The sequence below is a fragment of the Hyaena hyaena genome, unplaced genomic scaffold (genome assembly GCF_003009895.1).
Source record: "Hyaena hyaena isolate Hyena2069 unplaced genomic scaffold, ASM300989v1 scaffold_915, whole genome shotgun sequence".
Lineage (NCBI taxonomy): Eukaryota > Metazoa > Chordata > Mammalia > Carnivora > Hyaenidae > Hyaena > Hyaena hyaena.
In genome coordinates, this window is record NW_024081550.1 from 505564 (window position 1) to 522541 (window position 16978).

At 41.6% G+C, this 16978-nt stretch overlaps 1 protein-coding gene across 1 annotated transcript in view; it reads left to right on the forward strand.

Annotated features, from left to right (window-relative positions):
* The first annotated feature begins 577 nt into the window (after positions 1-577).
* The window catches only part of PRKG2 (protein kinase cGMP-dependent 2), a 100916-nt gene continuing 84515 nt past the window's right edge, over positions 578-16978 (forward strand). The window contains exons 1-2 of the mRNA XM_039220856.1: positions 578-621; positions 10744-11217. Of these exons, the coding sequence (XP_039076787.1) occupies positions 10757-11217 (461 nt within the window). The 5' untranslated portion in view covers positions 578-621; positions 10744-10756. The remainder of the gene's footprint in view (positions 622-10743; positions 11218-16978) is intronic.

Sequence of the window (16978 nt, forward strand, 5' to 3'; positions counted from 1 at the left end):
TTTCCTCTCGCCTAGTCCCACACACTTGAAATAGAAATAATAATAACAACATAAAAAAAAAAAAAAAAAAAAAGCTTTACAACCACGATGTTATCTCCCTACTTAAGTTGCCTCACTCTGGAGGGTATGGGGTATAAAGTGCAGACTGCGGCAATCGCCGCTAGCCTGTCTCGGGAGTAAAGGTTCAGGCCGGTGTGGGTGCGCGCGCCAGTGACCCCACCTTTTGGGAAGCCGGCTCCCTGCCCTTGCGCGCAGTAGCCCCGGCTGACCCTCCCCCCTCCTTTTCCTGCTCTCCTCCCTCCTTTCCTCCCTCCCTCCTCGCGCGTCTGCTCTGCACCGGCCCCCGCGGAGGAGGCAGGCGGCAGCACCCAAGCCGCCGCAGCTCCTGCCCGCAGCGCGCTCGCCCGCGCCCGCGGATCCCACGTAGCCCGCGCGGCGGCAGAGGCAGCCCCGGGCCCGCGCTGCGCGCCTTGCGCACGGCCCGGGCTCGCTGAGCTGCCCAGCGCTCGGCTCGGGCGCCGCAGGCGGCTGGCGAGGGCGGCGCGGGAGACGACGCGGAGACGCAGGGGCGGCGGCGCCAAGGTGACAAGCTGCGCACCTGGAAAGTTACCCGGCTGTCTGGTGAGGTTCGCGGGAGGAAGGCTCGGGCGCCCCGGGCAGCGCCGGCGGGGGACGGGGTCGGGGTGCGCGCGTGTGCCTGCTGTGCGTGCCCTGCGAGCCGTGCGCCTCCGTTCCACACCCCGCCGGTCTCGTGCATGTGCTGTTTGTGTGTGGACGTGTGCACTCGTTGCGTTTGCTTGGTGTGGCAGCCTTCCGTGAGCTCCTGGAGGCGAGGGAAGGCTACTTGATTTTTAAGAAGCTTGGCTGGGGGCGGGAGGGGACAGCTCAGCCCCAGTGGGGATTCCTCAGGGCTGTCACGCCTTGAGCCCGGAGCAGAACCGCGGTGGAGACTGTCGCTCCGGGCTGGGGGCTTGGCGCTGCTGTCAGGGCGTGCGCTCCAAGCTTCGCCTAGCCCTGGGTAGCTGCTAGGAGACAAGTACTCGGGCAAGGACTTCATGAGTCCTTGTAAACTTGTGTGGGTGTTCTGTGGCACTCCCAGCACCGAGCGGCGCTTTCACATTGCTTGCTCTGTATTTCCCAGTGACGAAGAGACAAGAGCAGACAAAACCAAAAACAATACATCAGCCACTTAGGGGATGAGAGAGAAAGCAGTGGGTTCAAGTTGGAGACGCACTAGGGTGCGAATGCATGGCAGTTGAGGCCACAAATGAGGACAGACAACAGAAACGACTCAGACAGAATGAACAGGTAGAAAGGTCTGATGGAAACCTGGGTGTCCTGATCTTCACCTTGTTCTCAAAGTTCCTGGGGGCCTTTTTTTATTATAAAGGAAGAGAGCAACATACAGCTGCCCCTGCCCCCACACCTCCTCTACACACAATTCCTTACAAATGATAGTCTCTCTCTCTCTCTCTCTTTTTTTTTTTTTTTTTTTTGCAAGTTTCTATTTAACTCCTGGACAAGGTGGTCATCCCACAGAGAATACAGTATCTGTTGCCAGCACTCCTGTTTAGTACGTCACAAGAGTATGAGCTAATATGGTGGAGACTTCTCTTTGGAGAATTAGAGGCCATCCTCTACACTGAAACATTGTGTAACTGAGAATAAACGACACGAAATGATGATGCGCAGAGATCTCTCTTTTACATGTGAAATCTTTAACTCCAGTCCTCTGGAATCCTTACAGAATCCTTACCAGTGAGGCTAATTCACCACACGGTGAAGGCATATGTTGCTTGGATGTTGCCCAAATCTTTTCATCCCATATTGTCTTGCTTCCTCTAGGCCGTTTTCCTATCAATTATTCCCTCTTCTGTGTTTTCATTTTCTCTAGCTTCATTGCTTCATTATTCTAGGCTTACAAAAACTCTCCAGTGCCCAGTGTTCTAAAAACCCATTTCATGAACCATGATACCATCTTGAAATCCCTACTCTCAACATCAGTTTTCCCATGGTCCTCTGTAATCAGATTTCTATCCCAACTCTTGTGTGAAAGGCTAAATCCAGTGCTTTTTCCTCTGATATAATTTGCTTTGATGTATCTGTGGGATGTGAAGAGCAGCCTGCTCCCCTCTTGAAAGTCTTATCTTCATGGCCTCTCTGATACTTCTCCTCGATCTCTTATTTATACAACCATTCCTTCCCTGTCTTTCTTATTTGCTTCTCCTCCTCCTCCACTTCTATAAATAATACCCACAGGTATTATCTAGATATATTTTTATATCATAGCAGAGACATTCCTTTCATTTCTCCCTTAGTGATCTCATCTGCTAATAGGACTTCAACTTCTCACCTCTGTGAAGCAGTCTCTTGCCTTGAGCTTCCTTTTTTGCTAGTCCCTGCTACGCATTTCTACCTTCATGACGTTCAGGAACCTCACACTCAGCATATATAAATTCAGCCTGATTACTGTCTCATAAAGCGCACTCATTCCTGTGACTGAAGTCAGTGTCACGGTACTCAACCCGTAGATGGTGCTCTTTTCATCTTTGAATGAATGAATGAGTAAATAGTACTACCTTCCTCCAAGCTTTCTGAGATCAAAATGTTGGTTGTTTTTTTTTTTTTTTTTACCTCCTTCTGTGTGCACCCATTTAATCACCACATTGAGGGATTCAACCCCTCTAGGATCCCTCCCACCTTTGTCATATTTTACCATGAATTCCTTCATACCCTTTCCCACTTTTGCCAAAGCAATAGCTTCTTCTTACCATGTTTCTAGTTTTCCTTTCAAATATCAGATAGGCCTAGGCACTTTTCCTCTCCTCATGGCCAGTCTCCTAGACCCTTTCATTCACTACTTCAGCTTCAGCCTCTACTTAGGTATCAAAGATGGCTACATATTTTCAGCTCCCCCCTTCTGAATTTCTAGTCCCTCATATCTTAACTGCCTACCGAACTCCTCCACACTAAAGTTTCCACGGGTCCTTCAAACGGACTTTGTCCAAAATCAAACTCTCTGTCTTAGCCTTCCAGTCTGCTCCTCATTTTGGTTAATGACATCACCTCTTACCCAGTTGCCACAATGGAAATTTCCAAATCTTTATTTTTCTTCTTATCACCACTGCAATTCCATCAGTTATATTCTCCTGACCTACCCCTATAGAATTACATTTCTCTGTCATGGCCTGTCTGTTTGATACTCTAGCACCCAAAAATAGCTGAATGGAACGCCACCACATTTGGCAGTGAACATATAGGATATGTGGCATTTGTAGAAATCACTATGAACATTCTGTTGGGTGGAGAGGCACTTCAAAGAGATTCAACCTCAGGAGTAGCTGAAACTGTAACTCATATGACTTCCTGACAAGAGAAGATTGCTCTCCAAACTCATACACTGTGGATAGAGAAAAATCCCAGTAGATTAAAAACTGAGCCCCAGGTCATCAGTCATGAGGTCAGATGGGCCAGATGCTTTTAATTGTGGCATTGATAGGGAATTGAGCTGTTCTCACAAGGGCAGCTCTGTGTGTTTTGCTTCAGGGAGAAGAAGCAGGGATTTACATATTTAGTGATGGTCAACTATTTTCTAAAGGAACTTTGGTGAAACAAAGTTAAGGATAACACCAAATGCATCAGTTTCCTATAAACTTAGAAGATGATCTATGAACACCTGTGTACTTTACTCATCTGATTTCAGGGTAAAGTACCCTTATCATAAAAAAGAATCTATTCTATGTTTCATGATTTGTTGAAGGGAAGGAAATTGCAGCGTTACCTATAGCCACAGCTTTTACCAAATCTCTGATGATCATGTTTTCCTCTTCTGGCTACCATGGAGATGATCCATTACTATCTTGAGTTCAAGAAGTTCAAGACACTAGAATAGGGTTGGGGCTTTGGCCTTATCCTGTCCTGAGCACCTCATACTTGGGTTAGTGCAATAACCTCTTAATATTTCCCTTCCTCTATGCCCTTTTCACTCCATTCCATATGTATGGCCAAGAAAATTATTTCTCTCAAGGACAGATCTGACCACATAACTTGAAAAAACTTGACCTCCACTAAAATCCAGATACCATCACATGGCATGCGAAGTTCCTCAGCATCTTATCCCCGCATTGGATTTTTCATTTCTCATGACCCTCTTTCTCCCATCATGCATTTCAACTATTTCCTGGATATGCAAAAAGATCAGCCTTTTTGCACTCACTCTTCAGTACATTTTTTTTTTAATTAGTAGACTTTAGTTTTAGAGCAGTTTTAGGCTTATAAAAAAATTAGGTGGCTCTGTCAGTTAAGTGTCCGACTTCAGCTCAGGTCATGATCTCCTGATTCATGGGTTCGAGTCCTGCTTCGGGCTCTGTGCTGACAGCTAGCTCAGAACCTCAAGTCTGCTTCAGATTCTGTGTCTCCCTCTCTCTCTGACCCTCCCCTGCTCACATTCTCTCTCTCTCTCTTTGTCTCTCTCTCTCTCTCCAAGAAAAATAAAAAATTAAAAAGGAAAAAAGAAAAGTACAGAGTTTCCATATTATTGCCCTGAACCCCCCATTCTTTATTCTTAACATCTTGCATTAATATAGTACATTTATTATAATTGATGAACCAGTATTCATACATGATTATTAGCTGAAGTACCTAGTTTATGATAGGGTTCATTCTTTGTGTTGTACATTCTATGGCATTGGATGAATGTATAAGACATATATCCACCATTACAGCATCACCTGGAGTAGTTTCACTACCCTAGGAGTCCCCCATCCTCCACATATTCATTCCTCCCTCTCTCTCGCCAAGTCCTTACAACCACTGATCTTTTTACAGTCTTTACGTTTTGTCTTTTCCAGAATGTCATATAGTTGGAATCATGCAGTATGTGGATTTTTCAGACTGACTAATTTCACTTAGCAATATGTACTGAAAGTTCCTTCATGTCTTTTCATGGCTTGGTAGTTACTACTTTCCATCCCTGAATAATATTTCATTGTCTAGATATACCATGGTTTGTTTATCCGTCTGTCCACTGAATGACGTCTTGATTGCTTGCAGGTTGTGGCAGTTATGAGTAATGTTCCTATAAACATCTATGTGTAGGTTTTGGTGTGGACATACATTTTCATATCAGTTGAATTAACACCAGGGAGCATGACTGCTGGATTATCTCATTATTTAGCTTTATAAGAAACTTCAAAATCATCTTCTAGAGTGACTGTATGATTTCACATTCTTATTAGCAATGAATGAGAATCCTTGCTGCTCCATGTCCTTTCCAGCATTTGGTGTTATCAGGGCCTGGATTTGGTCATTCTGATAAGTGTATGGTGGTATCTCACTGTTGGTTTAATTTGAGATTCTCTAATGACATATAATGTGGAGCATCTTTTCATATGCTTATTTTCTATGTGCATCTTCTGTGGTGAGGTACCTGTTTATGTTTTTGCCCATTTTTCAACAAGATTGTTAGTTTTCTTATTGTTGTGTGTTAAGAGTTCTTTGCATATTTTGGATCCTAGTTCTTTATTGGCTATGTGCTTTGCAACTACTTCCTTCTAGTCTCTGGCTTGTCATTGCTTCCTCTCAACAGTGTCTTTGCAGAGCTCACTTATAATTTTTTTTTTCCTTTCATGGATTGTGCTTTTGGTGTTTCATCTAAAATGTCATCACCAAGCCCAAGCTCACTTAGATTTTTTGCCTATATTGTCTACTAGCAGTTTTATAGTTTTGTGTGTTACATGTAGGTCTTTGAAATATTTGAGGATAATTTTTGTGAAAGATAGAAGATCCTTGTCTAGATTAATGTGTCTGCATGTGTGTGGATTGTTGTCCAATTTGTTAAAAAAACCCACCTTTCCCCATTGAACTGCTTCTGTTCCTTTGTCAAAGGTCAGTTGACAATATTTTTCCGAGTCTGTTTCTGAGCTCTATTATATACCATTAACCTATTGGTCTATTCTGTTACCGATATCACACTGTCTTGATTACTGCAAGCTTTATAGTATGCCTTTCTTCCTTCCTTCCTTTCTCTCTCTTTTTTTTTTTTTTTTTTTTTTACAGTAAGTCTTGAAGTCTGGGAGTATCACCACTGACTTCGTTCTCCTATAATATTGTGTTTATTTAGTACATACTTTTTGATCAATACGTTTTTCTACTAAGATGAGTTATTTTGTTGGGTACATAATGTTAACAAGTATTAATAATAATGTTTAAGATGGTTTATCTCATTTGACCCTCTAATAACTCTAAATGATGTGTATAGTTATTTTACCTGCCTATACCTCCATGGGTCTGTCTGTGTCTTCTATTATTGACACTCGAGCCCCAAGTCATGCCCAAGGGCATATATATACTAAGCAAAAGGGCTCAGATTAAGACTCTGGCTGTATAACTATAGCCAGCACTATACCATCTCCCATATTTACAGATATATGTATTTATATCAGACTCCAGATGGGGGAGAGAGAGAATAGATATTATCTAGTCAGAGCCAAGATTTTGGTTTCAAACTACTGTAGAGCTGGAGAAAAAACAGACAACAAAGCCTAATTCCTCCCACGCTGGCTGCCAGGTGTTAATCCACCTGCAAGAGCCTTCACAGTTTTGCTTTTTCTGTGTCTTTTCCAGTTACTTCTTGTGTGTGACATTTCCTACGTAGCTGTCACATTAATGCAATAATAATTTAAAATTTTATGTAGTTTTCCTCTCTTCTTGCCAAATGCCACAACGCATTCTATTCCTCCTGCCTGTTTCTGGATACAGAAGAATACTGCATTCACAGTGAGTCGTGTTTCTTTAGTGTCTTCAAAACCACTTCGGCGGGCTCCTTTAGTTTCAGGGTTACAGTGCAATATGTGCAAACAGGTTGGGGCACCAAGAGGGAATTCCGAAGCTTGGGGAATTGTTGCAGTCCTGGCACCAGGGCTGGGTCATTTATGATGCTTTCTGGTCTCCATGTTTTGGTGGAGCTTCCCTTATCAGGGAAGATTTCCCTAAGATATTCCAGAATGACTTCTTTTCTTAAAGGAAGAGATAAACCAGGCCAAGTTAAGGGTCCCCTAACCCCACGGAGTAATTGGCATCTTTAAAGACTTCTTGTCTGGAAGGCATCCAGCACGCCAGACTTTGTCCCACCCAGCAATGATTTCTTCTGGAAGTTTCCTTGCATCAAGACGCTCCGTGCCTTGTCTCCAGCCACACACTGTGAGAGCTACCCGCTGCCTGCAGTGTGCCAAATATTGTACAGGATACCTTCCAAACACAATCTTCATAATAATCCTTTGGCTTTCTATATTAGAAAACCAAGGATTCTAAGTCATTTGTAGAAGGCTACGCAGCCGGGAAAGGGCCAGTTGTTTTCCTACCCTGGCTGGACTGACTCCATTGCTTAAGTTAAATTCTGATCTTCATCTCCAAGCTCATTTATTACATCATGTCTTGCCCCCTGATTCTACGAATGACTCTATTAACCTATAGTTGCTGGATCGATGGAGCAACAGCCTCTGTTGCCAGTAATACATTCTCCTTGTGGCTAGCCATACATTTTTGAGAAATAGATTATCTATCTTAGTGACGAATATAGGAAACAGAATGAGTCTAATTAGGTTTTGTGAAACCAAACACTTGAAACCTTGGCTTGAGGGACAAGATCATTTAAATGAGTGAACTAAGTAAGCAATCAGACTGAGTATTGAGCTATTCCGGAACTTACTTACATATCTTAAATTGGTTACTTGAAAGATGAGCCAGGTACTCTCATTTCACCCCTCTTTGGAATTCTAAATAGCTTGAAAGATTTACACAGCTTCTAAACTGTTTTCGTTAAAACCGGAGAATAGTTAGTGTTTGGGGAGAATTTAACACATGCCTAATTGTGTTTCAGGTTTGTAAAATTACTGGATCAGGACAGAATATTTTGAATACCATACATACAACAAAAATGATTCTAAAACCTTTTCACGTTTAGAATGCTAGCCCTGTTTTCTCTGTCAAATTTATGGCAAATTCATGGATTTATGCACCTGATACAGTACATGACAGTTTGGTCTTAGGAAACAATTGTCCTGTGAATAAAGATTCAGTTAGTTTGGGGTGCCTGGGTGGCTCAATCGGTTAAGCATCAGTCTTTGGCTCAAGTCATGATCTCATGGTTCATGGGTTTGAGCCCAACGTGGGGCCCTGTGCTGACGGCTTGAAGCCTGGAGCCTGTTTCAGGTTTTGTCTCCCTCTTTCTCTGCCCTTCCCACCCAAAAATAAATAAACATTAAAAAAAAGATTCAGTTAGTTTAATATTACATTTGAAGGTTTTTATGCTCACTTTTCTTTATAAGGCAGTTCCTTTTCCTCTATTTCCCTCCCTCCATCCTGCCTTGGTTAGGAATGCTTGTCCACGGACCTAAAAAACATGCCTAGAAGATGGCTCACTGCTGCGTGTTAAAACCTTGTGCACACATTAATTTAAGATACCTCTGGGGGCACCCATCTCATGACTGTCACTCAGAATCTCATTCAAGTTTATTCCTAGGTCCCAATCTAACATCTTCTGAATTGCTTATTTGGGATATAAGAGTGTCCAGGGCCACTAATTTGAATTCTAATCTCAACCTTTATATATATATATATATATATATATATATATATATATTCTTAATATATAAGAATAGTAAATGTTGCCAAGTCAAGAGAAAGTTAAAGGTTAAACCTGCCAAATCTCTGCAATATAGTAAGGCAGTTCTCCAGAGGCTAATGTTTATTAATGACTACTTTGAACCTGAATTCTATGAGGAATATCTGGGTATTGCAAAATTACTTTTACAAGTGCATTTATTTTCTGTTTGTAACATCCATCTTAGGCTATATGCATTGGCTATATGGTTGCATCTGTTTGAGGCTTAGAGCTATTTTACATCTTTCCATGTATGCCTTTATTGTTGTAGAGATCACAACTGTTCCGGGAGAGCTAACATTGGTCTAAGCATTTCATTTCTCCTTGAGTTTGAAATTTGGAGGGAGAGAGGGGCAAGAATGTGTGGCTTATATAACTATAAAGTTTTGTCTAGCTCTTTGGGTATTATATAATGAGAGGTAATTTAAGCTTAATTTACAAGTGTTATAATGCTCCTTGAGTTGTGGCTGTCAAAAATTGCACATGCACAAGTATGAAGTTTAAATAGGTAGCCACCTAAAAAGAACCTTATGATAACTAATCAAAGCAATATTTTCCAAACTCACTGTTTCAAGTTCTCTTTTGTGGTCTTGCTCATGTTTGCTTATTATCTGCAGATGATTTTTATTTTCATTATTTATTTATTTATTTTAGAACTTTTAAAATGTTTATTTAATTTTGAGAGAGAGAGAGAGAGACAGACAGATAGACAGAGTGTGAATGGGGGAGGGGCAGAGAGAGGGAGACACAGGATCCGAAGTAGGCTCCAGGCTCTGAGCTGTCAGCACAGAGCCCCACTCTGGGCTCGAACCCATGAACTGTGAGATCATGCATGACCTGAGTCAAAGTCGGACGCTTAACTGACTGAACCACCGTGCAGATGATTTTTAAGAAATTTTCATTGAATTGACTCAGTAAGCCTAAATACCTAATTTATCTTTCACTTCAGCAATAATATCAATGAAATTGCAACTTTGTGGGGCCAATTATTTACATTTCTAATGAATGTTAAAATAACCACATAGTTTTGAACTAAAAAAAATCTGAATCATCTAAATCACCCTAATGATCCTTATTTGTGTGTCACATCCTGAGGTTTGCTGGATTAGTGACCACTTTGGGGCCTTCACAGAGCACATTCTTTTTTTTTTTTTTAATGTTTTATTTATTTCTAGGAGAGAGAGAGAGACAGCGTGAGCAGGGGAGGATCAGAGAGAGAGGGAGTCACAGAGTGAAACAGGCTCCAGGCTCTGAGCTGGCAGTCAGCACAGAGCCCGACGCGGGGCTCGAACCCACGAACCGCGAGATCATGACCCAAGCGAAAGTCAGACGCTTAACCGACTAAGCCACCCAGGCGCCCCATACAGAGCACATTCTTAATAGGAAAAGAATGGAACTTTGCACCATACTTCCTCATATTTTGGACAACCTTGGCTTTAAGATAAAAAGTAAAAGATGTCAGTGAATCCACACACCTCTCTCTGTGTTACTTTCTAGTAACTGCTACCCAGAACTTTTTAACAGTGAGCACTATCCAAAATACAAAACATAGTAGGTCCATACAACAGAAGCAAATAATAGAGCAATATCACTTAGTCTCCTTCTCCGGAGGAAGGCAGATGTGCTGCTTTCCAGCTCAGGGCATAGTTGCTCGCTGTAGCTGCACAGAGCGCTGGGAAAGTGGTAACATTTCCAAGCCTCTGCTTCTGTGGCTGCTCATTTGTGTTGCACCTTTGCCATGCTGACATCCAAATTGCAGCCCTGTTGTGGTGCTTCAGACAGCTGTGCAGGGAGAACGACCAGAGAGAACAGCGGGTAACTCAGGCCACTTGTGCAAAATGCTTAGGAGTGACTCCTGTTCCGTCAAAGGGCCAGGGAAGAAAGAATCCAAGGCCAACTCATGGAGACATAAGGGAAAGCAGTCAATAGCTTTGCTTCTGGATGCAGAGGGAATTTATTGCTTATCAAATAATGATGACCATTGTGTTTCTATTTGTGAACCAGATAGGAACGGGGAGTGGTGGGGGCTGTTGGGTGGTGAAGCTCCACGAGGTAATTGCCGGTTCTCTGTCCTCTCTCAGGTCCTTGAGCAAAATGGGAAATGGTTCGGTGAAACCCAAACATTCTAAGCATCCAGATGGCCACTCTGGGAACCTCACCACCCATGCGCTGCGGAGCAAGGTGACAGAGCTGGAGAGGGAGCTGAGGAGGAAGGATGCTGAGATCCAGGAGCGGGAATACCATTTGAAGGAGCTGCGGGAACAGCTGTCAAAGCAGACCGTGGCCATTGCTGAGCTCACAGAGGAGCTCCAGAGCAAGTGCATCCAGCTGAACAAGCTTCAGGATGTGGTGCACATGCAGGGAGGAAGCCCGCTTCAGGCCTCTCCAGATAAAGTGCCTCTTGAGGTCCACCGGAAGGCCTCGGGATTGGTCTCCCTCCATAGCAGGAGGGGAGCAAAAGCGGGGGTGTCTGCTGAGCCTACCACCCGAACCTATGACCTCAATAAACCCCCTGAATTTTCTTTCGAGAAAGCAAGAGTCAGAAAAGACTCCAGGTAAGAAGTTCCCACACCTTTTTGACTCCAGTAGCTTTAAGATTATGAAAGACGTGGGTGATATTTTTTAGGCCACCTCAGTGGAAAAAAGATAATAACCCTTTCAGATTTGGGGATAGAGGGACTTCTAAACTTGGTTTGTTTTGGAAAAGCAAAACTTTTCTTTAAATCAGGAATTGCGCGTTAGCCAGACTTTGGTGTGTGATGTGTATAACTGAGGAGCTGGGTTTGCGAAAGTCATTTCCATGATCTCGAAAACCGTAGGGGAGGGAAGAGGTAGTCTTAGGATGTCTGCCCTCCTCTCTCTCTATAAGAGGGGATTTAAAGGGATACACAGATCACAGTGAATTATGAATACGTATAGCAGAAACTGCTCGCTAGCACTTAGTTGACAAGCATCATGGTAAAGGAATAAGTTGGATCCTCCATGGAGGAGGAGTCCATTCATTCATCCCACAGGTTAAGCTGTGTACTACCACCTGCCAGACGCTGTGTTAGATGCTAAGTGTGTATTAGTGAGTTATAGGCACAGAGGCCTTCTCGTGGGGAGATTGACAGTATACACAAAAGCAGGGAGATGTGTATAATTGGGATACACGATATGCTGGAGACCAACAGTACAGTAGGGGTGTCTGCGATTAGAGGGAGAGAAAGATGGGAGGCAACAGAATTGGTCTTCTCATGAAGGCCTGGCTGAGAAGGTGACTTTTATCTGGGCCCCGAAGGAGGGAAAGAAGCATAGATGAGGTGGAAAGGGCATTTCAGGCAGAGGGAACAATGAAAAGTTAGAATTAAGTTTGAAAATAAAGACTTTTTACAAGATTCATTAAAAGTTTATGACAGCATTCTTGAACGTATGTGTTCATACATGTCTTTGTGTGTGAGTGTGTGTGTGTGTGTGTGTGTGTGTGTATGTACATTTCTTTTCTAACTGAAGGTTGAATTTCCTAAACAGGAAAGATGGACTGGAACTATCCCAAGTTAGGGTCTCATTTCTGCATTATTTTTAAATGAATGAATATTTGTTCATTAAAATTAGACCTGGTGCCTTGATAATGTCTTGGCTGAGCCTGGGTTTCTCTTAGAAAATGCAAGATTTGTGAATTTAAAACAAATTTTAACTTATTCATAAACATGAGTCATATAAATCAATGTAAAACATCTGACTTAAACAAATATATGATTAATTTCGACAACAGAATTACAAAGGGAGGTTTAATACATCAATTTGTTGACAATCACATAGTGAGTGATCAATAAATATTTGCTAAGGAAACAAGTCATGCTGGATTATTAATCATAATACTCTGTGGCTGAAAGAAATCTGATGAATGTTAGAGTTCAGAAGAGTTTGTTATAAGCCAAGAGTTTTATTATTAGTTGGTTTAGAAAGGTCTTATCTAATGCCTTTGCAAAAATAACATTTATTTGTGGATTCAGAAATTATAAATGTTACAGACTTGTGCTTCAAAAATTGGATATCGTCTAGTGTTTTTTTTTGATATAACAGAGATATATGCGTATATAGATAATATTAAATATTATGTATTATATTGTATTATATTGCTATATATATTTAAGCACAATATATTATTTATCCACAAAAATCATTCAAATAGAAATGTTCTTGTATATCTGAAAGAAGCATGAAAGAATTTGATAGTAAATCATCTGCTTTGACCCTCTCCCTACATGTTCCACCAGATTTCTCTTGAGCAAAAATTTTGTTCATTTGTTTTGTCCCAAAGAGTTGCCCATCTTGAGATAGAAACCATTCTCCTAGTTGTTTATCTCAACAATCCAAGATGAGTGTGTTTCTTTGTATTTCTTTTTTGGTTCTATTATAACCAGGAAAAGAAAGTCAGTAGTTAGGTACAATTTCTGGGCCAAACCACCTATCTATAGTGAGAGGGAGACAGGAGGGAAGACATTAGAGCTCTTGAATAAGCATTAGTAATGATTCCCCTCATCATAAAAGGGAGCCAGATGGATTAAAGTCTACATTGAGGTCATGATGAAGAAAGAGGCTAATGGTTTTTTAATGATTAAGTCCTGAAGAGACCAAACTAGATCATTTCTGCCCTAATATTCCACATATACTTTCATAGAGCCTTGTGCTTCTAAATTGAAAAATTAATTAGAATTTAGGAATCACTTTTTTTCATTGATTGGTTTGTGCCTCAGGTTCTATAAGTAGTGCCATGCTCACCACAAGTGTAGCTGCCATCTATCACCACACAATGCTATTACAATGCCATTGACTATATTCTCTGTGCTGCACCTTTCATTCCTGCGACTTACGCGTTCTATGACTGGAAGCCTATACCTCCCACTCTCCTTCACCTGTCCCCCAGTTCCCTCGTTTCTGGCAACTACCAGTTTGTTCTTTATATTTAGGGCCTGTTTCAGTTTGTTTGTTCTGCTTTGTATTTTAGATTCTACGTATAACTGAAATTATTTAGTATTTGTCTTTCTGTTGACTTATTTCACTTATCACCATCCCCTCTAGTTTCCACCTATGTTGTCACAAATGACAAAATCTCATTCTTTTTTATGAGATTAATATTCCACTGTGCACACGCACACGCGCACATGCACACACACACACACACACCCCTTCTTTATTTATTCATCTATTGATGGACACTCAGTTTGCTTTCAATATTGGCTATTATGAATAATGCTGCAGTAAACATAATGGTGTGTATATATTTTCAAATTAGTATTTTCATTTTTGGTCAATACCCAGTAGTGTGACACTTGATTGTATGCTATTTCTAATTGTCTGTGGAACCTCCATACTGTTTTCCATAGTGGTTGTACCAGTTTACATTCCCACGAACAGTGCCTGGGGGTTCCCTTTTCTCTACATCCTTACCAACACTTGTTATTTCTTGTCTTTTTGATACCAGCCATTTTAGCAGGTATGAGGTGATATCTCATTGTGGTTTTGATTTACATTTCTCTGGTGATTAGTGATGTTGAGCATCTCTGCTTGTGTTTGATGGCCATTCGCATATCTTCTTTGGAAGTGGATATGCATTTTTGACTGGAGCTGCTATCTTCTGAGATGGGAGTTATGACCTAGAGAACTTTGGGAATACTATAAAGACAACATAGGACCTGTGTTCAGTTTTAGGGCAAAAGCCAGAGAAAATGAGAATGTACCTGTCAGGTTGAGGTGGACACAATGGGGGGGGGGCGGTCACTCTTAAACTGCACTGAACCAGCAGCATATCATTGTCGTTTGTAGTGACTTGGCTTTGTACCCACTGACCATGTTTGATTGTCTGAGGCATGCAACTATGTGGGCACGTAGATTGTTTTTATTACAGATATTCAGCCTTACCGAGGTGTCATAAATCATGATGAGTCAGAGCACTCCAGTATGTCAAATGCTCCGATCTCTGATTTAAATTTATTATGGTAACCAGCAGACAATTTAGAGCTAGAAGAGCCTTAGAGATTGTTTCACACTACCCCTTTTCCTGGAGAAGGGGGGAAACAGGTGCTGGGGAGTTGCCAAATATGCCACGGTAAGTGACAGTGCTAAGATTAGAATCCAAGATTCTTGACCTTGAAACCAGTTTTTTAACCTTACAATCCTAGTGTTCTTAGAACTCCCCACAAAACTCAAAGGCCTCAAGTCAGGCCAGTTTGGGTACCAGTCTGATTTATTTTGATATGCCCTATGGATTGGTGGGAAGAATAGTGGTGCTTCCTGGCTTCTTCCAAGCAGAGTTGAGCAGCACTTATCTATTGCATCAGTGTTCACCAAGGGCTGGATCCTCAGAGCTAGAGCCTGTGTGGAAAGGATATAGGGAATGGGATTGATCCACCTGATAGCACAGACTGTGATATCCATAAGGGATATGAATGGGTTCCCAAATGAGTATGGTGCTTCCCAAGGCTGAGAACTGAATATCACTGGCCAAGGAGGGTGAGGAAGAGTCCAGAGAGCATCTCTGTCCATGTCTGACCTGTCTTGAGTACCAAGACAACTATGTATTAAGAGGTCAGGCTTTTCACCGAAATTAAATTTTCCGTTTATGTAGACATTGTTTAGCAAACTTCAGCATTGGCAGAGCAAAATTACAAGCTCATGCTGAATGTCTGGTGGAACACAGGCAAATTAATCAGAGACATCTGGCAAGTTGCTAGTATGACTGCCTTTCGCTAGGAACGCAAAAACTATCATTTGAAACTATTGTTCTTCCCTGAAAAGGAAAGATAAAACAAAGACTTGCCGTCTGACTTCAGATGTTGACTGTAGTTTTAGGAAGGACAATTAGTTTCTTTTGTCACTCCCACCCCAGGAGCAGAATAGGTAAAAGTGGAAAATGCTCGTGAGTCATCCATTTAAATAAGATCTACATCAAGGGGTAGAGGAAGAGTATGGTTGTTATTTGTGTTTCCTTTGTGAAGCAAGGCGAGCACTTGAATGTGCATTATGGAAATGTAGCTCCTTTATTGGACAGGTGTGTTTGTATGGAATAACTAAGATTAGTAATAATTTCTATATTTCTATATCAGTAATTGTGTGCCAGGCACCATTCTGAATGCTTCACAAATACTGGATTATTTAATTCTCACCACAAACCTATATGATAGATAGGATTATTTTCACCCCTGTTCTATATATGAGGAAACTTGAGACATGCAAAGTTCAATTACTTGCCCAAGATTACACAGCTTTTAATATCAGAACGAGGATTCAAAACCAGAACATCTGCTGTCTCAAGTCTGTTCCAACGACTCCTCTCTACCACTTTTCCAAGATGAGAATTACATTTTAGTTGGAAGCCTTATGAAGAGGTAAATATATAATTAGAAATAGATGCTCTTCTAATGCTTTTTTTTTTTTTTTTTGGTATGATTACAAACAGCTTCTGGCTGTTGTTATTTCTCCCTGAAAATTATGCTTCCAGAAAGTGCTGCCCTCTTCTCAGTTTGCAGTAGAGGAAAATCTTCCTGTCTGTGGGAGAGAAAGAAACTTTTTTTTTTAACTTCCACGAAATAGCGATTTAGATGCTTTTTGAGAGGTTCCGGTCTGGGTTTCACACCAATAGATTATTAAAGATTTTATTAATTTTTTTAATGTTTTATTTATTTCTGAGAGAGAGAGACAGCGTGAGCAGGGGAGGGTCAGAGAGAGAGGGAGACAGAATCTGAAACAGGCTCTAGGCTCTGAGCTGTCAGCAGAGAGCCCGACGTGGGGCTCAAACCCACAAACTGTGAGATCATGACTGAGCTGAAGCTGGACACTCAACCGACTGAGCCACCCAGGTGCCCCTTAAGATTTTAAAGGACATATATACAGACTTTTAATAATCAGTTGGATAGTTAAAAAAATTGTGTGTATGTTTATAAATACTATTGCCTTAACTCAAGTCTTCTGAAAAGCAGAAAATGAAACTCCCTATGTAAGGAAAGAAAGAAGAGAAAAGTCCAATTATGTGGTGATCTGATATGTGGGTGAAGGCAGTGGGGTGACGTGTCTGATGAAAGTTGTCAGAATGTTTGAGAACGGAGGTTCTGTTCTACAACAATGGTGTGCATTTAGACACCCCAGTCAAGGATGAGGTAAGAAAACCATTGCTAGTGAACTGGATGTCTGTTGTGTTCTTGATGTTATCTCATGGAAGCCGGACACTTGCCTAATCAGGGGAGTGTTGCTTTCCCATTGCACCAAAGAAGATGAAATGAAAGTTCAGAGTCATTCAACCATTTGCTCAAGGTCCCGGTGTTGGTAGTTCCTTGA